This window comes from Somniosus microcephalus, unplaced genomic scaffold (assembly GCF_052327205.1).
Source record: "Somniosus microcephalus isolate GS21.2 unplaced genomic scaffold, FLI_Smic_1.0 unresolved_chr3, whole genome shotgun sequence".
Taxonomy (NCBI): Eukaryota; Metazoa; Chordata; class Chondrichthyes; order Squaliformes; family Somniosidae; genus Somniosus; species Somniosus microcephalus.
In genome coordinates this window covers 66,871,266-66,895,639 of record NW_028225181.1, presented here as the reverse complement: position 1 = coordinate 66,895,639, position 24,374 = coordinate 66,871,266, and the positions used below count along the sequence as shown (strand labels likewise).

Sequence of the window (24,374 nt, the reverse complement as noted above, 5' to 3'; positions counted from 1 at the left end):
GTGGGGCCGGGGTCGGTGGAGGGTCGGGTGGGGCCGGGGTCGGTGGAGGGTCGGGTGGGGTCGGGGTCGGTGGATGTTCGGGTGGGGTTGGGTGGGGCTGGGGTCGGTGGAGGGCCGGGTGGGGCCGGGTCGGGTGGGGCTGGGGACGGTGGAGGGCCGGGTGGGGCCGGGTCGGGTGGGGCCGGGGGAGGGGGAGGGGCCAGGGTCGGTGGAGGGTCGGGTGGGGCCGGGGTCGGTGGAGGGGCCAGGGTCGGGGGAGGGGCCGGTGTCGGTGGAGGATCGGGTGGGGCTGGGGACGGTGGAGGATCGGGTGGGGCTGGGGACGGTGGAGGTTCGGGTGGGGTCGGAGTCGGTGGAGGGTCGGGTGGGGTCGCGGTCGGTGGTGGGTCGGGTGGGGTCGGGGTCGGTGGAGGGACGGGTGGGGCCGGGGTCGGTGTAGGGTCGGGGTCGGTGGAGGGTCGGGTGGGGATGGGGTTGGTGGAGGGTCGGGTGGGGCCGGGGTCGGTGGAGGGTCGGTTGGGGCCGGGGTCGGTGGAGGGTTGGGTGGGGCCGGGTCGGGTGGGGCCGGTGGAGGGTCAGGTGGGGCTGGGGACGGTGGAGGGTCGGGTGGGGCTGGGGACGGTGGAGGGTCGGGGAGGGTCGGGTGGGGTCGGAGTTGGTGGACGGTCGGGTGGGGTCGGTGGAGGGTCGGGTGGGGCCGGGGTCGGTGGAGGGACGGGTGGGGCCGGGGTCGATGGGGGGTCGGGTGGGGCCGGGGACGGTGGAGGATCGGGTGGGGCCGGGGTCGGTGCAGGGTCGGGTGGGGTCGGGGTCGGTGCAGGGTCGGGTGGGGTCGGGGTCGGTGCAGGGTCGGGTGAGGTCGGGGTCGGTGGAGGGTCGGGTGGGTTCGGAGTCGGTGGACGGTCGGTGGAGGGTCGGGTGGGGTCGGTGGAGGGTCAGGTGGGGTCAGGGTCGGTGGAGTGTCGGGTGGGGTCGGGGCCGGTGGAGGGTTGGGTGGGGCCGGGGTCTGGTGGTGTGGGGCTTGGGTCGGTGGAGGGTCAGGTGGAGTCAGGTGGTGCCAGAATCGATGGAGGGTTGGGTGGGGCCAGGGGTGGGTGGGGTCGGGTGGAGCATCGGGTGGGGTCGGGGTCGGCTGGCGTCGGTGTCAGTGGAGGGTTGGGTGGGGTCAGGGTCAGGTCAGGTGGGGCCGGTGGAGGGTCAGGTGGGGACGGGGGAGGGTCGGGGTCGGGTGGGGTTGGGGTCGGGTGGGGTCAGGTGGGTTCGGGGTCGGTGGAGGGTCGGGTGGGCTGGGGACGGTGGAGGGTCGGGTGGGGTCGGTGGAGTCGGGTGGGCCGGGGTCATTGGAGGGTCGGGTGGGCCAGGGTCAGCGGAGGGTTGGGTGGGGCCAGTGGAGGGTCGGGTGGGCCGGTGTCGGTGGGGGGTCGGGTGGGTTCGGTGGACGGTCGGGTGGGGTCAGGTCGGGATAGGGCCGGGTTGGGTCAGGGTCGCTGGGGCCGGTCGAGGGTCGAGTGGGTTCGGGATCGGGGTCGGTGGACGGTCGGGTGGGGTCAGGGTCGGGTTGGGTCGGTGGAGGGCTGGGTTGGGTCAGGGTCAGTGGGCGTGTCGAGTGGGGCCGGGGTCGGTGGGGGTGTTGGGTGGGGTCGGTGGAGGGTTGGGTAAAGTCACCATGATAACTGCTTTGCCCTTATTACACGCGTCTCTAATTTACCATTTAATGCCATCCCCAACCTTCGCATTACTTTTTGGAGGTCTGTATACCACTCCCACTAACATTACACGAGGTCAGCCTGCTGGATGGAACCTCAGGTGCCCTGAGCTTGTTCTCCAGTCCCGACTGCCCTCTTACGTCAGTATCCCCTCACTTTTATACCCTGCAGTGATCCATCTCTGGAACCTGACTCTTCTTTGTCTTCTCTGCTGGGTTTTGGCAGGAAGTGAGGAAAAGACAGCTGGAAGTTCGCTAATCTGTGATTTACAAGGACACATTCCCTGGTTCCCAACAGTTACTTTTCTTCAGTAATGGTCTTATCATCCCTAAACTACCATGCCTGCTGTTAATTATGTTATTTCTTATAGTTTCACAATTATACGTATGAACAGCACACATTATAATTTAATCTATTCTACTACTCACTCTGCTTTGAGCTTATATTGTGTTTAATAACAGACACACCCTGTTCTTTCCCCTGATCTGATTACAGATGCCAACCAGTCGATTCAGTGAATGGAATGTCTTATCAGTGTTGCCATAGCTACCTGTCTGCAGTGAAGCACCTGTTTGAGTTTCTAACTCAGACTAAACTTCTCTTTCCCATAATGCATATTACATAAGACATTTGATGTCAATGAATTGCAGCCTTGTTATGTTAATATCTCTAAAACCTACAAGAAAGAAAGACTTGCAATTATATAGCACCTTTCACCACCTCAGGACTTCGCAATGTGCTTCTCAGCCAATGAAGTACTTTGGAAGTGTAGTCACTGACAGTGCTGTATTGTAGGAAACAAACGGCTCAGATGCACAAACCTTTAAAAGTGGGAGGACAAGTTAAGGCTCACGGTATTAAAGGGAGTGGGGCAGCATGGATAGGAAGTTTTGTAAAGGACAGAGAGTAGTGGCTAATGGATGTTCAGATTGGAGGGATGTAAACAGTGGTGTCCCCCAGGGTCAGTGTTGGGACCATTGCTATTCTCAATATAGACAAATGATCTGGGCTTGGGTTTATGGAGCACAAGATCAAAATATCTAGATGAGACTACAATAGGGAGTGTGGGGAACTGTGAAGAGTGATTTAAAGTGATATACATGGGTTAGTAGATTGAACAGGTAGAGGTCAGATGAAATTTAGTGTAGAGATATGTGAAGTGATACATTTTGGGAGAAAAAATGAGGGGAAATGTACATTTTAATTGAAACATATAAGATTTTGAGGGGTATTGACAGGGTAGATGCTGAAAGGTTGTTTCCCCTGGCTGGAGTGTGTTGAACTAACGGGCATAATCTCAGGATAAGGGGTCAGCCATTTAAGACTGAGATAAGGAGGAATTTCTTCACTCAGAGGGTTGTGAATCTTTGGAATTCGGTGCCCCAGAGGGCTGTGAATGCTGAGTCTTTGAGTATGTTCAAGGCTGAGATAGATAGATATTTGGACTCTAGGGGAATCAAGGGATATGGAGATGGGGCGGGAAAGTGGAGTTGAGGTCGATGATCAGTCATGATCTTATTGAAAGGCGGAGCAGGCTCGAGGGGCCGTGTGACATACTCCTGCTCCTATTTCTTATGTTCTTATGTAAAACTTCAAAAGGAATAGAGGAGCAGAGTGATTTAAGAGTTCAGGTACAGTGGTGTTCCACAGGGATCGGTGCTGGGATCACTTGTTCAAAAACGATTTGGACTCGGGAATCAGAAGAACAATTTCAAACTTTGTCGATAACACCAAAAAAGGTAGAGTTAATACTGAGGAAGACAAAATGCAAGAAGCCATTAATAAATTTCAGCATGGGGGTGTAATTGGCAAATGAATTTCACAAAAGATCAGTGTGAGGTGGTGTTAATGAATTTCACTATAGATCAGTGTGAGGTGGTGTGTTAATGAATTTCACTATAGATCAGTGTGAGGTGATGTGTTAATGAATTTCACTGTAGATCAGTTTGAGGTGGTGTGTTAATGAATTTCACTGCAGATCAGTGTGAGGTGGTGTGTTAATGAATTTCACTGTAGATCAGTGTGAGGTGGTGTGTTAATGAATTTCACGATAGATCAGCGTGAGGTGATGTATTAATGAATTTCACTATAGATCAGTGCGAGGTGGTAGGTTAATGAATTTCACTATAGTTCAGTGTGATGAGGTGTGTTAATGAATTTCACTATCGATCAGTGTGAGGTGATGTGTTAATGAATTTCACTATAGATCAGTGTGAGAGGGTGTGTTAATGAATTTCACGATAGATCAGTGTGAGGTGGTGTGTTAATGAATTTCATTATAGATCAGAGTGCGGTGGTGTGTTAAGGAATTTCACTGTAGATCAGTGTGAGGTGGTGTGTTAATGAATTTCACTATAGATCAGTGTGAGGTGGTATGTTAATGAATTTCACTGTAGATCAGTGTGAGGTGGTGTGTTAATGAATTTCACTATAGATCAGTGTGAGGTGGTGTGTTAATGAATTTCACTATAGATCAGTGTGAGGTGGTGTGTTAATGAATTTCACTATAGATCAGTGTGAGGTGGTGTGTTAATGAATTTCACTGTAGATCAATGTGAGGTGGTGTGTTTCGGTGGGAAAAATAAGGAGGCCACACATTACTTGGACAAGGGGGTAAAATTGGGTTGCTTTGCACCTCCTGTGAAATTCAGCGGGAGGTTAGCGGAGCCGGTAGCGCCCCGCGGCACTGCACCGCCGGCAATGACGTCATCGCCATGTGCAGCACCCCGGCTGCAACCTTTGGTTGTGACCCCTGACCTATCGCCAGACAACATGTCCGATAGGGTCAGCGGTCCTTCCTGCAGCCGCGGCGACACCACTTAAAGGGCAGGTGTCGGGCGGCAACTTTTTATTTTGGCCTACTGCCAACACCCGCCCCCTTCCCCTTTCTTCTTCGGGGTGTCGTCCGTGATCGCTCAGCCCGGCGCTCCTCTTGATCTGACACCCCGCTCCCCGGTGCTCCAGCAGGGCCCCGGTGTACGCAGTGCAAGGCCCCTCCGCTTTAATCAGGGAGGGAGGTCTGCTATGACACGGTGCTATGTGCCGACGGGCATGGCGCTGTTACACAAAGCACCGTGAGGTTCACTGGTAGCCCCTCAAGAGGAAGGGGAGCGCTTCCAGTAGCACCCGCCTCCTGCTTGGGGCGCTACCACTGAATTTAATGCACAGGGGCGCTAACTTTTTCAGGGGCTAATATTAGCCCCGGCGCCACCGAATTTCCCCCCAAGAGTCTAAATGGGCTGGAGGGGCAGAGGGATCCAGGGATACAGATACACAAATCACTAAAAGTAGCAACACAGGTTAATAAGGCCATTAAAAAAAAGCACTGGGGTACATTCATAAAGGAGCCTTCTGTTCCGTGCCTTGGAGCTCTGAACCATGGCAGAGAGCGGCTGGGACACATTTCTCACACGCCTCGAGATTAACCCGCACGGCTACTTTACTGTCAGTGAAGAGAGACAAGAAAGACCAAAGTGCTGTTTGCACCTCTCAGTGTGGCCCTGAAGGACTGTGTCCAGGCTGGAGTTCTGTTCCCACCATACGATCCTCCCCCAAATTGTCCTTTCTTAGCTCCAGCCAGGTGATGCTAAACACTCAGGTGGGAAAGACAAAAATCTACAACAATGTGTTTAAAACAAAGTTGATTTATTTGACATCTATCCAGAATATTAAACTCCAGCCCAGTTCCCGGAGTTATTCACATCAGCAGAAACAATCCCCACCTGTCAGAATGAACATGGTTCAGTCCTGGATGTGATTAACAGCAGCAACAACAACAGAATCCAACCCCTGCAGTCACTTGTGAACTCGCTGGTGTGTCAGGAGGGTGGATGACTGAGTGAATCCCTTCCCACACACGGAGCAGGTGAACGGTCTCGCCCCAGTGTGAACTCGCTGGTGTGCCAGCAGGTGGAATGAACGAGTGAATCCCTTCCCACACTCAGGGCAGGTGAATGGCCTCTCCCCAGTGTGAACTCGCTGGTGTGTCAGCAGGTGGGATGACTGAGTGAATCCCTTCCCACACTCAGAGCAGGTGAACGGCCTCTCCCCAGTGTGAAATCGCTGGTGTGTCAGCAGGTGGGATGACTGAGTGAATCCCTTCCCACACTCAGAGCAGGTGAACGGCCTCTCCCCAGTGTGAACTCGCTTGTGTGTCAGCAGGATGGATGACTGAGTGAATCCCTTCCCACACTCAGAGCAGGTGAACGGCCTCTCCCCAGTGTGAACTCGCTGGTGTCTCAGCAGGGTGGATGACAGAGTGAATCCCTTCCCACACTCAGAGCAGGTGAACGGCCTCTCCCCGGTGTGAACGGTGCTTTTTGCTTCCATATTCAAAGACCGATGATATTCAGTTCCTGAAGAATTGAGTGACTGTCAGATCTTGACGTTATGTTTGGTTTGAGTTTCCCGTCTGCAAATCCTCCCCTTCGAATACCCTGTAAAATGAATTTAAAACAGGGAGCGTGAGAGAGAACCCACTAAAGAGGCAGGTTGTGAAATTGAGCTCAATGAATCTGGTCATTTGTGGGGCCGGCACTAGAAAAAAGTGACCATGAAAGCTGCCGGATTGTCATGAAATCCCACTGGTTCACTAATGTCCCTCGGTGAAGGGAATCTGCCACCTGGTCTGGGCCTCTGACCTCTATGGGAGGAGAGGGAGAGAGAGAGAGAGGTGGGAGTGGGAGGGGGCGAAGGAGATGGACTTTATACATCTGCAACTCAACCAGAACTTTGACAGAACCTCCAAAACCCTCAACCTCCAGCACCTAGAAGGACAAAGGCAGAAGGTGCATGGGAGCACCATCACCTCCAAGTTAGGAGTGGGCCTTTGGCGTAGCGGTAGCATCCCCGCCGTTGGGCCAGAAGGTATAGGGTTTCGAACCCCGCTCCAGACAGTCCCGGCAAGTGGAGTCGGAGCTCCGGCTCTAAATTCTGGGTTGACATCCAGTGGGATACTTGCGTCCGTGGGTGTGGGTGGCCCCCACCCCTCATATGGGTTGTGGGAGCCCGTAAAACCCTCCCGCCATAGGACTAACCACCCTAATGGCTGGTATGAAGATGGTTATGGTCACGGAAGGAGCGCTAATGCGGCCAGAAATCCTTCCACCACTTCATACAGTTCCCCAAAGGGAACAGTGTGAAGACACATACGACGACGACCTCCAAGTTCTCCAAGTCACACACCATCCTGACTTGGACATATATCGCCGTTGCTACATCATCACTGGGTGAAAATCCTGGAACTCCTTACACAACAGCATTGTGGGAGTACCTTCACCACACGGACTGCAGCGGTTCAAGAAGGCGGCCCACCATCACCCTCTCAACGGGAAGATGGGGATTGGCAACATATTCTGGTCTTGCGAGCGATGCCCACATCCCAAGAATGAATTAAAACAAATCTGCATATGTAAACTGGATTAAAAGACTCTACAGAAATACTTATTCCTAAAACAATATTCTTTTACATTGTAGGGACAGTGTTTGTGTAACAACCTAATCTCCCCCAGAATCCACCTCCCTTGACAGTCTCACATTGGAAATTGTTGGGTCCTCCTGGGCTTAGAAGTACTAGGGGATAAACGCAGCAGCTTCTCCTCCATCTCCACTACAGCTCAAACATAGCAACAAAAAGATCTACACAGGCGGCCAGGGACTTACCTTCTTATGTTCCGTCAGCCTGCAATGAAACTCTTCCCGACAGCTGCTGACTAATGGCGGCCGCAGCACCCACAATTCCCCGCGCCCCAGAAACCGCTCTATCCAATGCGCTGATTTCCCCGCTGAGTGTGCGCATGCTCCCCGAGGCCGCGGGCCATTCTGGGAGCCTGGCTCCTGTCCTTTGTCCCGAGTCGGACTTGGTGGAACCAGCTGAAGAAACCGGGAAGCGGCGGCTCGGATGGGGGAGGCAGTGCACCCTGGGTTTCCTGGTGCCGGGGCCCTGGCCGCACATCCGCTGGGCGAGGCCGCTCTGATTCTGATTGAGTTTTTGATGAGGTAACAGAGGGTTGATGAGGGCAATGCGGTTATCGTGGTGTACATGGATTTCCAAAAGGCGTTCGAGAATGAGCCACATACTAGGCTTACCAGCAAAGTTGATGCCCATGGAATAATAGGGACAGTGGCAGCATGGATACAAAATTGGCAAAGTGACAGGAAACAGAGTGTAGTGGTGAACGGTTGTTTTTTTAGACTGGAGGAAGGTATACAGTGGTGTTCCCCAGGGGTCGGCACTAGGACCACTGCTTTACTTGATATATATTAAAGACTTGGACTTGGGTGTACAGGGCACAGTTTCAAAATATGCAGATGACACAAAACTTGGAAGTATAGTGAACAGTGAGGAGGATAGTGATAGACTTCAAGAGGACATACACATGCTGGTGGAATGGGCGGACACATGGGAGATGAAATTTAACGCAGAAAAGTGCAAACTGATATATTTTGGTAGGAAGAATGAGGAGAGGCAATATAAACTAAAGGGTATAAGACTAAAATGTGTGCATGAGCAGAGAGACCTGGGGGTATGTGTGCACAAATCATAAGAACATAAGAAATAGGAGCAGGAGTAGGCCAATCGGCCCCTCGAGCCTGCTCCGCCATTCAATAAGATCATGGCTGATCTGATCCTAGCCGCCAATCCACTATCACAGAACCATCTCCTGAATCTAACAGAATTAGACACACGAAATAGGAGCAGGATCAGGCTACATGGCCCCTGGTTCCGCTCCGCTACCCACAGGGCCATGACCGATCCGAACCTAGACTCATGTCCAAATTCCTGCCCGCTCCCCGTAACCCTTAATTCCCTTTACTTCTAGGAAACTGTCTATTTCTGTTTTAAATTTATGTAATGATGTAGCTTCTCCAGCTTTTTGGGGCAGCATATTCCATGGACCTACCACCCTCTGAGTGAAGTAGTTCCTCCTCATCTCAGTTTTGAAAGAGCAGCCCCTTATTCTAAGACTATGCCCCCTAGTTCTAGTTTCACCCATCATCGGGAACATCTTCCCCGCATCCACCCGATCCAACCCCTTCACAATCTTATATGTTTCAATAAGATCGCCTCTCATTCTTCTGAACTCCAATGAGTAGAGTCCCAATCTACTCAACCTCTCCTCATATGTCCATCCCCTCATCCCCGGGATTAACCGAGTGAACTTTCTTTGTACTGACTCGAGAGCAAGTATGTCCTTTCTTAAGTATGGACACCAGAACTGTACGCAGTATTCCAGGTGCGGTCTCACCAATACCTTGTACAACTGAAGCAATACCTCCCTATTTTTATATTCTATCCCCCTAGTAATGAAAGCCAACATTCCATTGGCCTTCTTAATCACTTGCTGCACCTACATACTAACCTTTTGATTTTCGTGCACCAGGACCCCCAGATCCCTTTGTACTTCAGTACTTTCCAGTTTCTTGCCATTAAGATAATAACTTGCTCTACGATTTTTCCTGCCAAAGTGCATAACCTCACACTTTCCAGTATTGTATTCCATCTGCCAAATCTCTGCCCACTTACTTAGCCTGTCGATGTCCCCTTGCAGGTTTTTTATGTCCTCCTCACTCACTACTTTCCCTCCCATCTTAGTATCATCTGCAAACTTTGATATGTTACACTCGGTCCCCTCCTCCAAATCGTTAATATAGATTGTAAAGAGTTGGGGACCCAGCACTGACCCCTGCGGAACACCACTAGTTACTGATTGCCAGTCTGGGAATGAACCATTTATCCCAACTCTCTGCCTTCTGTTAGATAGCCAATACTCTATCCATGCCAGAATATTACCCCCAATCCTGTGATTTTTTATCTTAAGCAATAATCTTTTGTGTGGCACCTTGTCAAATGCCCTTTGGAAGTCTAAATACACTACGTCCACTGGTTCCCCTTTATCCACCCTATACGTTACTTCCTCAAAGAACTCCAGCAAATTTGTCAAACATGACTTCCCCTTCATAAAACCATGCTGACTTTGTCCTATTAAATTATGATTATCCAAATGTCCTGTTACTGTCTCCTTAATAATGGACTCCAAAATTTTACCTACCACAGATGTTAGGCTAACCGGTCTATAGTTTCCAGCCTTCTGTCTACTGCCCTTTTTAAATAAGGGTGTTACATTAGCAGTTTTCCAGTCTGCCGGGACCTTTGCCGAGTCCAGGGAGTTTTGGAAAATTATTACCAATGCATCCACAATCCCTACCGCCACTTCCCTCAAGACCCTAGGATGTAAGCCATCAGGTCCAGGTGATTTATCTGCCTTGAGTCCCATTATTTTACCGAGTACCACTTCCTTAGTGATTGTCATCGTGTTTAGCTCCTCCCCCCCTTTAGCCCCCTGTTTGTCCAGTGTTGGGATATTCTTAGTGTCTTCTACTGTAAAGACTGATGTAAAATATTCATTGTGTTTTTGCCATCTCCATATTTCCCACCATTAATTTCCCGGTGTCATCCTCTAAGGGACCAACATTTACTTTAGCCACCCTTTTTCTTTTTATATAACTATAAAAACTCTATCGGTTTTTATATTTTTTGCTAATTTACTTTCATAATCTATCTTCCCTTTCTTAATCAATCTTTTTGTTATTTTTTGCTGTCTTTTAAAGTTTTCCCAATCCTCTATCCTCCCACTAGATTTGGCTACCTTATATGCCCTTGTTTTTAGTCGAATACTATCCTTAATTTCTTTACTTAGCCACGGATGGCTGTCTTTTCTTTTACACCCTTTTCTTCTCAGTGGAATATATATTTTTTGGAAGTTGTAAAATAACTCCTTAAATGTACACCACTGATCACGTATCGTCTTACCCTTTAATCTATTTTCCCAATCCACTCTACTCAATTCCGCTCTCATACCTTCATAGTCTCCTTTATTCAAGCTTAGCATGCTTGTTTGAGATCCAACCTTCTCACCCTCTAATTGAATATGGAATTCAACCATGTTATGGTCACTCATTCCAAGGGGATCCTTTACTAGGACATTTTTAATTAATCCCATCTCGTTACACAGGACCAGATCTAAGGTTGCTTGCCCCCTGGTCGGTTCAGTTACATACTGCTCAAGAAAACCATCCCTAATACACTCAATGAACTCATCCTCAAGGCAGCCCTGCCCAATTTGATTTGTCCAATTAATATGACAGTTAAAATCCCCCATAATTACAGATGTTCCCTTATTACAAGCCTCAACTATTTCCTGATTGATACTCCGTCCAACAGAGTTGCCACTGTTCGGAGGCCTATAGACTACGCCCACTAGTGTTTTTTTCCCCTTATTATTCCTTACCTCCACCCAAACTGTTTCATTATCCTGATCTTTTGACCCAATATCATTTCTCTGTATTACAGTGATTCCTTCCTTTATTAACATAGCCACCCCACCTCCCCTTCCTTCCTGCCTGCCCTTCCTGATCGTTAAATAACCTGGTATGTTTAATTCCCAGGCATTGTCACCCTGCAGCCATGTTTCTGTAATGGCCACAAGATCATACCCATTAGTAGTTATTTGTGCCATTAACTCGTCTATTTTGTTACGAATGCTATGTGCATTCAGATAGAGAACATTCAAAGATGTTTTGTGACACTTAGTTCCTGCTTTTGCCCTTTTTATTACTTTACCTTTTACTCCATACCTTCTGCCCCTTCCTGACACGCTCTGGTTTTTAATTTCCCCACTGCTACCTAAGTCTATGACCTTCTCTGTTGTCATTTTTATTATTTGCTCTCTAGGAACCTCCCCCCCCACTAGTTAGTTTAAAGCCCTCTCTACAGCCCTAGTTATATGATCCGCCAGGACTCTAGTCCCAGCACTGGCCAAGTGAAGCCCGTCCCAACGGAACAGCTCCCTCCTGCCCCAGTACTGGTGCCAGTGTCCCAGGAAGCAAAACCCATTTCTCCCACACCAGTCTTTGAGCCACGCATTTAACTCTCTAATTTTATTTGTCCTAGCCAAATTCGCTCGTGGCTCAGGTAATAACCCTTGTGGTTCTGCTTTTTAATTTGGCCCCTAGCTGCTCAAACTCCCTCAGCAGAACCTCCTTCCTTGTCCTATCTATGTCGCTGGTACCAACATGGACCACGACAACTGGATCCTCCCCCTCCCACTCCAAGTTTCTCTCCAGTCCAGAGGAGATGTCCTTAACCCTGGCACCGGGCAGGCAACACAGCCTTCGGGACTCTCACTCTCGGCTGCAAAGAACTCTATCTATCCCCCTAATGATACTATCCCCTACCACTACAACATTTCTTTTAACTCCCCCCACTTGAATGGCCCCCTGCTCCACGGTGCTGTGGCCAGGTTGCTCATCCTCCCTGCAGTCCCTGCTCCTGTCCCCACAGGGAGTAAGAGCCTCGAACCTGTTGGACAAGTGCAAGGGCTGCGGCTCCTCCAACACTACCTCCTGGATCCCCGTACCTGCCTCACTTCTAGTCACACCATCCTGACCCTGGCCACGGACTACATCTGAATTAATTAATCTAATTGGTGTGACTACCTCGTGATACACAGAGTCCAGGTAACTCTCCCCCTCCCTGATGTGTCTCAGTGTTCGAAGCTCGGACTCCAGCTCTTCAACACGGAGCCGGAGTTCCTCGAGCAGCCAACACTTACTGCAAATGTGATCACTGTGAGCATCAATGGTGTTCACCAGCTCCCACATATTGCAGCAGCAACACATCGCCTGATCTCCCATTCTATGTAATTAATTAAATTTATTAATATTATTCTTAAATATCCTCTGCCCCGATTCTAGATGGTGAATATCACACCTTAGAAACTATAAATCACAGAGATTTAAGCTTAAAAGGGAGAAATACTCACCAACCAATCACTTACCCGCTTTCTGGTGACGTCACACTTGAAGGCGGCAGGGCAGGTTGAGAAAGTGGTTAAAAAAGCATATGGGATCCTGGGCTTAATAAATAGAGGCATAGAGTCCAAAAGCAAGGAGGTTATTGTTGTGTCCGTGTATAATAAGACACAGACTGCAGGAGAACGGTACAACAGGTGTTTACTCAACGTGGCTCACACTGGAACTGATCTGTACAGATTACTACTCAGTACTATATACAGGTGTGGTCACTGCCGGTACTGCAGTATACATGAGCTGTAAAAGATAGTTCCCCCCTTAAAGGTATGTACATTACAGTTATGATGGACCAGGGGGGCAGCGAGGAGGAGCCCGGTATAAAAACCGGCGCGACCAGCGAGGCCCGACCAGTTCGGACCAGGGAGCAGCAAGGAGGAGCCCAGTATAAAAACCGGCGCGACCAGCGAGGCCCGACCAGTTCGGACCAGGGAGCAGCGAGGAGGAGCCCAGTATAAAAACCTGCGCGACCAGCAAGGCCCGACCAGTTCGGACCAGGGAGCAGCGAGGAGGAGCCCGGTATAAAAACCGGCGCGACCAGCGAGGCCCGACCAGTTCGGACCAGGGAGCAGCGAGGAGGAGCCCGGTATAAAAACCGGCGCGACCAGCGAGGCCCGACCAGTTCGGACCAGGGAGCAGCGAGGAGGAGCCCGGTATAAAAACCTGCGCGACCAGCGAGGCCCGACCAGTTCGGACCAGGGAGCAGCGAGGAGGAGCCCGGTATAAAAACCGGCGCGACCAGCGAGGCCCGACCAGTTCGGACCAGGGAGCAGCGAGGAGGAGCCCGGTATAAAAACCGGCGCGACCAGCGAGGCCCGACCAGTTCGGACCAGGGAGCAGCGAGGCCCGACCAGTTCGGACCAGGGAGCAGCGAGGAGGAGCCCGGTATAAAAACCGGCGCGACCAGCGAGGCCCGACCAGTTCGGACCAGGGAGCAGCGAGGAGGAGCCCGGTATAAAAACCGGCGCGACCAGCGAGGCCCGACCTGTTCGGACCAGGGAGCAGTGAGGCTTGCCAACTCAGCAGCGGGGAGAGAGGTAAAAAGTAATCAGAGTGTGACGTCACCAGGGAGCAGGTAAGTGATTGGTTGGTGAGTATTTCTCTTTTTTAAACTTTAACTCTGTGGTTTATAGTTGCTAAGGTCTTTCTGGTGTAGCGGGGACTGTTGGTAAACCATACAAGCGCCTTAGAGTTTATCTTTAATTGGTGGTAGTGAATTAATTTAAATTAATTAAAGGGTAAGTCATGTCAGGACAGCCCAGCCCCGTGTTATGCTCCTCTTGCTCTATGTGGGAATTCAGGGACACTGCTGGTGTCCCTGACGACCATTTGTGCCAGAAATGCATCCAGCTGCAGCTACCAGCAGACCGCATTGCGGCGCTGGCGCTGCGGATGGATGGGCTTTGGAGCATTCACGATGCTGAGAGGGTCGTGGATAACACATTTAGTGAGTTGGTCACACCGCAGGTAAGGGCTGCACAGGCAGAAGGGAAATGGGTGACCATCAGGCAGAGCAGTAGAGGCAGGCAGGTAGTGCAGAGGACCCCTGTGGCCATCCCCCTCTCAAACAGGTATAGCGATTTGGATACTGTTGAGGGGGATGATTTACCAGAGGAAGGCAGCAGCAGCCAACTTCCTGGCACCAGGGGTGCTTCTGCTGCTCAGGAAGGGAGGAAAAAGAGTGGGAGAGCAATAGTGGTAGGGGATTCTTTTGTAAGGGGAACAGATAGGTGTTTCTGTGGCCGTAGACATGACTCCAGGATGGTTTGTTCCCTCCCTGGTGCCAGGGTCAAGGATGTCACTGAACGGCTGCAGGGCATTCTGAAGGGGGAGGGTGAACAGTCAAAGGTCGTGGTTCACATTGGGACCAATGACATGGGTAGGAAGAGGGCTGAGGTCCTGCAGCAAGAATTTAGGGAGCTACGCAGCAGATTAAAGAGCAGGACCTCAAAGGTTGTAATCTCTGGATTGCTCCCGGTGCCACGTGCTAGTGAGTATAGGAATAGGAGGATAGAGCAGATGAATGCGTGGCTAAAGAGTTGGTGCAGGAGGGAGGGCTTTAGTTTCCTGGAATACTGGGCCTGCTTCTGGGGAAGGTGGGACTTGTGCAACCGGTCCGACTTGTACCTGAACCAGAACGGGACAAATATCCTTGCGGGGAGGTTTGCTAGCACGGTTCGGGGGGGTTTAAACTAAAATGGCAGGGGGTTGGGAACCTGAGCAGGGAGACAGAGGAAAGGGAAACAGGGATCAAAGCAAAGATAGGAAGGAGAAAAACAAAAGTGGCAGTCAGAGAAATCAACGGTTTAAATCAAACATGGCTACAGTAAATAATAATTCTAATAGGTCTAAGAGCGTTAAAAAACCCAGCCTGAAGGCTTTGTGTCTTAATGCGAGGAGCATTTGTAATAAGGTGGACGAATTGGCTGCGCAAATAGAGGTAAACGAATATGATTTGGTTGGGATTACGGAAACGTGGCTCAAGGATGGCCAAGACTGGGAACTCAACATCCAGGGGTATTCAATATTCAGGAAAGGGAGGTGGAGTAGCATTACTGGTTAAAGAAGGGATTAATACAATTGTAATGAAGGATATTAGCTCTGATGATGTGGAATCTGTATGGGTAGAATTGAGAAATACTAAGGGGAAAAAACATTAGTGGGAGTGGTATATAAACCTCCCAACAGTAAGGCGGAGGTTGGGGATGGCATTAAAAGGGAAATTAAAGAAGCGTGCAATAAGGGCACAGCAGTCATCATGGGTGACTTTAATCTACATATAGATTGGGCCAACCAAATTAGTTACAATACTGTGGAGGAGGAATTCCTGGAGTGTTTACGGGATGGTTTCCTGGACCAATATGTCGAGGAACCAACCAGAGATCAGGCCATCTTAGACTGGGTATTATATAACGAGAAAGGATTAATTAGCAATCTTGTTGTACGAGGCCCCTTGGGTCGGAGCGATCATAATATGATCGAATTCTTCATTAAGATGGAGAATGAAGTAGTTGACTCAGAGACTAGGGTTCTCAATTTAAATAAAGGAAACTACGATGGTCTGAGGAGCGAGTTGGGTAGGATTGATTGGGGAATGGCACAATGGTTGACGGTGGATAGGCAATGGCAAACATTCAAAGACCGAATGGATGAGCTACAGAATTTGTTCATCCCAGTTTGGCATAAAAATAAAACAAAAAAGGTGACTCAACCATGGCTAACGAGGGAAATTAGGGATAGCATAAGATCCAAGGAGACGACATATAAATTGGCCAGAAAAAGCAATATTCCTGAGGATTGGGAGCAGTTTAGGATTCGACAAAGGAGGACAAAGAGATTAATTAAGAAGGGGAAAATAGAATATGAGAGTAAGCTTGCAGGGAACATAAAAACTGACTGTAAAAGCTTTTATAGATATGTGAAGAGAAAAAGATTTGTGAAGTCAAGCGTAGGTTCCTTGCAGTCAGAATCAGGGGAATTTATCATGGTAAACAAAGAAATGGCAGACCAACTAAATTCATACTTTGGTTCTGTCTTCACAAAGGAGGACACAAATAACCTCCCAGAGATGCCGGGGAACATAGGGTCTGAAGAAAGTGTGGAACTGAAAGAAATCAGTATTTGTAGGGAAATGGTGTTAGGAAAATTGATGGGACTGAAGGCCGATAAATCCCCAGGGCCTGATAATCTACATCCCAGGTTACTTAAGGAAGTGGCCCAAGAAATAGTATATGCATTGCTGGTCATCTTCCAGAACTCGATAGACTCTGGAACCGTACCCATGGATTGGAGGGTAGCTAAGGTTACCCCACTATTCAAAAAAGGTGGTAGAGAAAAAGCGGGGAATTATAGACCGGTAAGCCTGACATCGGTAGTGGGGAAAATGCTAGAGTCTATTATAAAAGATGTAATAGTTGAGCACTTGGAAAGCAGTGACAGGATCGGACAAAGTCAACATGGATTTACAAAAGGTAAATCATGCTTGACTAATCTACTGGATTTTTTTGAGGATGTAACTGGTAAAATAGATAAGGGAGAACCAGTGGATGTGGTGTATTTGGATTTTCAGAAGGCTTTCGATAAGGTCCCACATAAGAGATTAGCGTGCAAAATTAAGGCACATGGGATTGGGGGCAAGGTATTGACTTGGATAGAGAACTGGTTGGCAGACAGAAAGCAAAGAGTTGGAATAAACGGGTCGTTTTCCGAGTGGCAGGCAGTGACTAGTGGGGTACCGCAAGGATCGGTCCTAGGACCCCAGCTGTTCACAATATATATTAATGATCTGGACGAGGGAATTGGATGTAATATCTCCAAATTTGCAGACGACACAAAGCTGGGTGGGAGGGTATGCTGTGAGGAGGATGTCATGAAACTCCAGTATGATTTGGGTGATTGGGCAGAAACATGGCAAATGCACTATAATGTGGATAAAGGTGAGGTTATCCACTTTGGTGGCAAAAACAGGAAGGCAGATTATTATTTGAATGGCAATAGATTGGGAGAAGGGGAAGTGCAAAGAGACCTGGGTGTTCTTGTGCACCAGTTGCTGAAGGTAAGCATGCAGGTGCAGCAGGCGGTTAAGAAGGCAAATGGTATGTTGGCCTTCGTAGCAAGAGGGTTCGAGTCCAAGAACAAGGATGTCTTGCTACAGTTGTACAGGGCCTTGGTGAGACCACACCTTGAGCATTGTGTGCAGTTTTGGTCGCCTTATCTGAGGAAGGACGTTCTTGCCATGGAAGGAGTGCAGCGAAGATTCACCAGGCTGATACCTGCGATGGCAGGAATGACGTATGAGGAGAGATTGTGTCGATTGGGCTTATACTCACTGGAGTTTAGAAGATTGAGAGGGGATCTCGTCGAAACCTATAAAATTCTGTCAGGCCTGGACAGGCTAGATGCAGGAAGGATGTTTCTGATTGTCGGGGAGTCCAGAACCAGGGGTCATAGTCTAAGGATAAGGGGTAAGCCATTTAGGACTGAAATGAGGAGGAATTTCTTCACCCAGAGAGTGGTGAAGCTGTGGAATTCTCTGCCACAGAGGGCGGTGGAGGCCAGTTCATTAAGTATATTCAAGAAAGAGTTGGATATATTTCTTAAGGCTAAAGGGATTAAGGGATATGGGGAGAAGGCAGGGACAAGGTACTGAATTTGGGTGATCAGCCATGATCTCATTGAATGGCGGAGCAGGCTCGAGGGGCCGAATGGCCTACTCCTGCTCCTATCTTCTATGTTTCTATGTTTCTACGTTTCTCTATCCAAGTCAATACCGTGCCCCCAATCCCATGTGTCTTAATCTCTTATGCGGGGCCTTCTGAAAGTCCAAATTCACCACATCCACTGGTTCTCCCTTATCTATTTTACCAGTTACATTCTCAAAAAATTCCAGTAGATTAGTCAAGCACGATTTACCTTTTGTAAATCCATGTTGACTTTGTCCGATCCTGTCACTGTTTTCCAAGTGCTCTGTTATTACAACTTTTATAATGGACTCTAGCATTTCCCCCACTACTGACGTCAGGCTTACCGGTCTGCAATTCCCCGTTTTCTCTCTACCACCTTTTTTGAATAGTGGGGTAACATTAGCTACCCGCCAATCCATGGGTACTGTTCCAGAGTCTATCGAATTTTGGAAGATGACCGGCCATGCTATTTCTACTACTTCTAGGGCCACTTCCTTAAGTACCCTAGGATGTAGCACTCTGCAGCCTTCCGGACTCAATATCGAGTTCAACAATTTCAGATCATAACCTCGGCCCCCATTTCATTTTTTCTTGTAATTTTTCCACTCCTTTCCCCCCCCCCGCCTTTCCTTTTGTTTCTCTCTCACACCTGGCAGCTATCTCTTGCCCTGCCAGTACACTTTACACCTAATCTCAGCCTATTACCATCTCGTCTAGCTTCTAATACCTTTTATTGTCTCTTTCTTACTTTTATGTTTCTTTTATTCTTTTGTCGGATCGCAGCCCTGCCTCCGATCTATCTTTTCTTTCCAGTTTTGAAGAAGGGTTCGACCCGAAACGTCAACTCAAATTTCTGTCCACGGATGTTGCCTGACCTGCTGAGTTATTCCAGCATTTTCTGCTGTTATTTCGGATTTCCAACATCCGCAGTATTTTGCTATTGGACTAGGATGTAGATTATCTTCTATGTTTTTATATATACAATCTTTCCTTGTAGCTGAAATTCTCTAGTCCTGGCAACATAATCTCCTGTCTCAAGCAGTCACATCTTTCCTGCAATGGGGCGAGCAGAACTGTACGCAGCACTCTAGCCGGTGGCCTAACTGGTGTTTTGTACAGTTCAAGCAGAACCTCCCTGCTCTTACATAGAAACATAGAAGATAGGAGCAGGAGTAGGACATTTGGCCCTTCGAGCCTGCTCCGCCATTCAATGAGATCATAGCTGATCATCCAAATTCAGTACCCTGTCCCTGCCTTCTCCCCATATCCCTTGATCCCTTTAGCCTTAAGAAATATATCCAACTCTTTTTTGAATATATTTAATGAACTGGTCTCCACCGCCCTCTGTGGCAGAGAATTCCACAGGTTCACCACTCTCTGGGTGAAGAAATTCCTCATTTCAGTCCTAAATGGCTTACCCCTTATCCTTAGACTATGACCCCTGGTTCTGGACTCCCCGGCCATCATAAACATCCTTCCTGCATCTAGTCTGTCCAGGCCTGACAGAATTTTATAAGTTTCGATGAGATCCCCTCTCAATCTTCTAAACTCCAGTGAGTATAAGCCCAATCGACACAATCTCTCCTCATACGTCATTCCTGCCATCCCAGGTATCAGCCTGGTGAATATTCGTTGCACTCCTTCCATGGCAAGAACGTCCTTCCTCAGGTAAGGCGACCAAAACTGCACACAGTACTCAAGGTGCAGTCTCACCAAGGCGCTGTACAACTGTAGCAAGACATCCTTGTTCCTGTACTCGAACCCTCTTGCTACGAAGGCCAACATACCATTTGCCGCCTTAACCGCCTGCTGCACCTGCATGCTTACCTTCAGCGACTGGTGCACAATAACACCCAGGTCTCTTTGCACTTCCCCTTCTCCCAGTCTATTGCCATTCAACTAATAATCTGCCTTCCTGTTTTTGCCACCAAAGTGGATAACCTCACATTTATCCACATTATAGTGCATTTGCCATGTTTCTGCCCAATCACCCAATCTGTCCAAATCGTACTGGAGTTTCACGACATCCTCCTCACAGCTTACCCTCCCACCCAGCTTTGTGTCGTCTGCAAATTTGGAGATATTACATCCAATTCCCTCGTCCAGATCATTAATATATATTGTTAACAGCTGGTGTCCAAGGACCGATCCTTGCGGTACCCCACTAGTCACTGCCTGCCACTCGGAAAACGACCCGTTTATTCCAACTCTTTGCTTTCTGTCCGCCAACCAGTTCTCTATCCAAGTCAATACCTTGCCCCCAATCCCATGTGCCTTAATTTTGCACGCTAATCTCTTATGTGGGACCTTATCGAAAGCCTGCTGAAAGTCCAAATACACCACATGCACTGGTTCTCCCTTATCTATTTTACCAGTTACATCCTCAAAAACATCCAGTAGATTAGTCAAGCATGATTTACCTTTTGTAAATCCATGTTGACTTTGTCCGATCCTGTCACTGCTTACCAAGTGCTCTGCTATTACGTCTTTTATAATAGATTCTAGCATTTTCCCCACCACCGATGTCAGGCTTACCGGTCTATAATTCCCCGCTTTTTCTCGACCACCTTTTTTGAATAGTGGGGTAACATTAGCTACCCTCCAATCCATGGGTACTGTTCCAGAATCTATCGAGTTCTGGAAGATGACCAGCAATGCATCTACTATTTCTAGGGCCACTTCCTTAAGTACCCTGGGATGTAGATTATCAGGCCCTGGGGATTTATCAGCCTTTAGTCCCATCAATTTTCCTAACACCATTTCCCTACAAATACTGATTTCTTTCAGTTCCACCCTTTCATCAGGCCCTATGTTCCCCGGCATCTCTGGGCGGTTATTTGTGTCCTCCTTTGTGAAGACAGAACCAAAGTATGAATTATTTGATACAGAAAGAAAGAGGCACTACCCCTTTAAATACCTGGGGGGCACCCATTCCCCTTTAAACGGCCAAGCAATTTTTTTTTGCTGTAAAGGGGCCGCAGTCCCCTTTGACCCACCCCCCACAAATACTCACAAGAGAGGAGGAAGAATGCTGGTCTATGTCCCTTTAAAAGTGGCTGCCCACCAAAATGTTCACAGCACCAGGGCTCTTTGTTCTGGATAAAAGTGAAAAAGAGAAAAGGCTCACTTATTTTTAAATGAATGCAATTGATGAATAGCCTTGCAATAAAGGTAATGGAAAGGAATAAACACTCACAAGCTGGGTTTTCCCACCCGCCTCCTCCCCTTCCCTTTAACAGCTTCTGCAGACAATGAAAGCAGGAAATAACAGAAAATGCTGGAAAAACTCAGCAGGCCAGGCAACATCCAGGGAGAGAAATTAGAGTGACGTTTCGGGTCGAACCCTTTTTCAAACTGGAAAGGAAATAAAATAAATAGGAAATGAAAGCAGGAAAGCGGCCTGCAGCCCAACGAGGTCCCGCCCCCCTCCCTCCCGCGCCGCCATTGGTTGGAGGACTGTCAGCCCGTCCGGTCCTCCCAGCGTTTTCCACGCTCCTGATTGGCGGTCGCCTCGCGTCAATCAAACACCCCTCCCCTCCGATTACGAGCTGACGCATGCACGCAACGCCCAAGGGTCAGTTGGATCGGCGCACGCAGACCACCGAGGTCCCGCCCCCCTCCCTCCCGCGCGGCCATTGGTTGGAGGACCGTCAGCCAGCCCGGTCCTCCCAGCGTTTTCCCCGCTCCTGATTGGTGGGCGCATCGCGTCAATCAAAGCCCTACTCCGATTACGCGCTGACGCCAGCACGCTACGTCATGGGTTCGGTTGGATCGGCGCACGCCACCGCAATGTAAAAAAAAGACACGCCACACAAATGAGGAAAACCAAGAATAATAATAATCGCACTTTAGAGGGGAGGAGGGTTCGGGGAATTAATGAGTGTTTTCAATTTGTTTTGGAAAAATTTTTTTTTGAAAAGCTTCCCAACGGTGCGAGGCGGGCTGCGCATGCGCTCCAGCCAGCCTTTGACTCCCCACGTGGGCCGGACACGCCCACTTGCCTTCCCCTGCACCAATCACAGCGCGGGCAGGCGCTTCTATCAATCGTCACCTGTCAATCACCCTCCCTTCCCCTTGTGGTGTCGATTGACAGCGGTGTCAGCCAATGAGGTGCAGGAAGGGGCGGGACCAGGGCCAGGACTGACAGCAAGCCTGAACTAACTCAATTAAATACCTGCATGCAGCCAAAAAAAAACCTTTTATTTAGTCAGCCAAAAAACAGCAAAGCAAATGAGGTTTGCTGAGTCAGCAAAGCAAGCAAAGTCTATTTTAGAAACATAGAAGATAGGAGCACAGAATCACAGAAACCCCACAGTGCAGATAGAGGCTATTTCGGCCCATTGAGCCTGCACTGACACATATCCCACCCGATCCCCGTAACCCCACGTATTTAATCCCCCTAACACTAAGGGTCAATTTATCATAGCCAATCAACCTAACCCGCACATCTTTGGATGGAGTAGGCCATTTGGCCCCTCGAAACCTGCTCCGCCATTCAATGAGATCATGGCTGATCATCCAAACTCAGTACCCGGTCCCTGCCTTCTCCCCATACCCCTTGATCCCTTTAGCCTTAAGAAATATATTCAACGCTTTCTTGAATATATTTAATGAATTGGCCTCAACTGCCTTCTTAGACTGGGTATTATGTGACGAGAAAGGATTAATTAGCAATCTTGTTGTACGAGGCCCCTTGGGTCGGAGCGATCATAATATGATCGAATTCTTCATTAAGATGGAGAATGAAGTAGTTGACTCAGAGACTAGGGTCCTCAATTTAAATAAAGGAAACTACGATGGTCTGAGGAGCGAGTTGGGTAGGATTGATTGGGGAATGGCACTCAAAGGGTTGACGGTGGATAGGCAATGGCAAACATTCAAAGACCGCATGGATGAACTACAGAAGTTGTTCATCCCAGTTTGGCATAAAAATAAAACAAAAAAGGTGACTTAACCGTGGCTAACAAGGGAAATTAGGGATAGCATAAGATCCAAGGAGAGGACATATAAATTGGCCAGAAAAAGCAATAATCCTGAGGATTGGGAGCAGTTTAGGATTCAACAAAGGAGGACAAAGAGATTAATTAAGAAGGGGAAAATAGAATATTAGAGTAAGCTTGCAGGGAACATAAAAACTGACTGTAAAAGCTTTTATAGATATGTGAAGAGAAAAAGATTGGTGAAGTCAAGCGTAGGTCCCTTGCAGTCAGAATCAGGGGAATTTATAATGGGGAACAAAGAAATGGCAGACCAACTAAATACATATTTTGGTTCTGTCTTCACAAAGGAGGACACAAATAACCTCCCAGAGATGCCGGGGAACATAGGGTCTGATGAAAGAGTGGAACTGAAAGAAATCAGTATTTGTAGGGAAATGGTGTTCGGGAAACTGATGGGACCGAAGGCCGATAAATCCCCAGGGCCTGATAATCTACATCCCAGGGTACTTAAGGAGGTGGCCCTAGAAATAGTAGATGCATTGCTGATCATCTTCCAACATTCGATGGAATCTGGAACAGTACCCATGGATTGGAGGGTAGCTAATGTTACCCCACTATTAAAAAAAGGTGGTAGTGTAGGAACGGAAGTTCCTATCCAAATAACGAAGTCCAACGCAGTGAAACGAAATAATTAAACTTTAATAAACAAAATACTTTAACTGATAACTACAAGAGCAGAGATCAGCAGGTCTGTTTCGGTCCCCAGCCTTTCTCAGACTGCCCTTAAATACTGGAAACCGACGTCATGACGTCATCACGTTTTCCGCGCCAACTGGGGGTCACGTGATCGGCGTCATGACGTCATCATGTGGAAATACAAGAACCTACACACAGCTTAAAGGTGCAGTCCACAACTGCACTACAGAGTGGTTAAAGGAACGATTACAGATTGTTCAGTGTCTCTTGGTGGCTCCGCCACAGGAGAGAGAAAACGGGGAATTACAGACCGGTAAGCCTGACATCAGTAGTGGGGAAAATGTTAGAGTCTGATATAAAAATGTAACAGCAGAGCACTTGGAAAACAGTGACAGGATCGGACAAAGTCAACATGGATTCACAAAAGGTAACTCCTGCTTGACTAATCTACTGGAATTTTTTGAGGATGTAACTGGTAAAATAGATAAGGGAGAACCAGTGGACGTGGTGTATCTGGACTTTCAGAAGGCCTTCGATAAGGTCCCGCATAAGAGATTAGCATGTAAAGTTAAGGCACATGGGATTGGGGGCAAGGTATTGACTTGGATAGAGAACTGGTTGGCAGACAGAAAGCAAAGAGTTGGAATAAACGGGTCTTTTTCCGAATGGCAGGCAGTGACTAGTGGGGTACCGCAGGGATCGGTCCTTGGACCCCAGCTATTCACAATATATATAAATGATCTGGACAAGGGAACTAGATGTAATATCTCCAAATTTGCAGACGACACAAAGCTGGGTGGGCGTGTGTGCTGTGAGGAGGATGTCGAGAAACTCCAGGATGATTTGGACATGTTGGGTGATTGGTCAGAAACATGGCAGATGCAATATAACGTGGATAAATGTGAGGTTATCCACTTTGGTGTCAAAAACAGGAAGGCAGATTATTATCTAAATGGCAATAGATTGGGAGAAGGGGAAGT

At 48.6% G+C, this 24,374-nt stretch overlaps 2 protein-coding genes across 2 annotated transcripts in view; one reads left to right on the top strand and one right to left on the bottom strand.

The window, feature by feature from the left end:
* LOC147091821 (uncharacterized) overlaps positions 1–24,374 on the top strand; it is a 171,515-nt gene that overhangs the window by 46,221 nt on the left and 100,920 nt on the right. The gene's annotated exons all lie outside the window — the stretch shown is intronic.
* Positions 5,378–20,857, bottom strand: LOC147091824 (uncharacterized). The gene is made up of 2 exons (XM_085976875.1): positions 20,772–20,857; positions 5,378–6,142 (listed from the first exon to the last, which is right to left on the bottom strand). Exon 2 carries the CDS (start codon positions 6,033–6,035, stop codon positions 5,502–5,504), a length of 534 nt encoding a protein of 177 aa, XP_085833001.1. The 5' UTR covers positions 6,036–6,142; positions 20,772–20,857; the 3' UTR covers positions 5,378–5,501.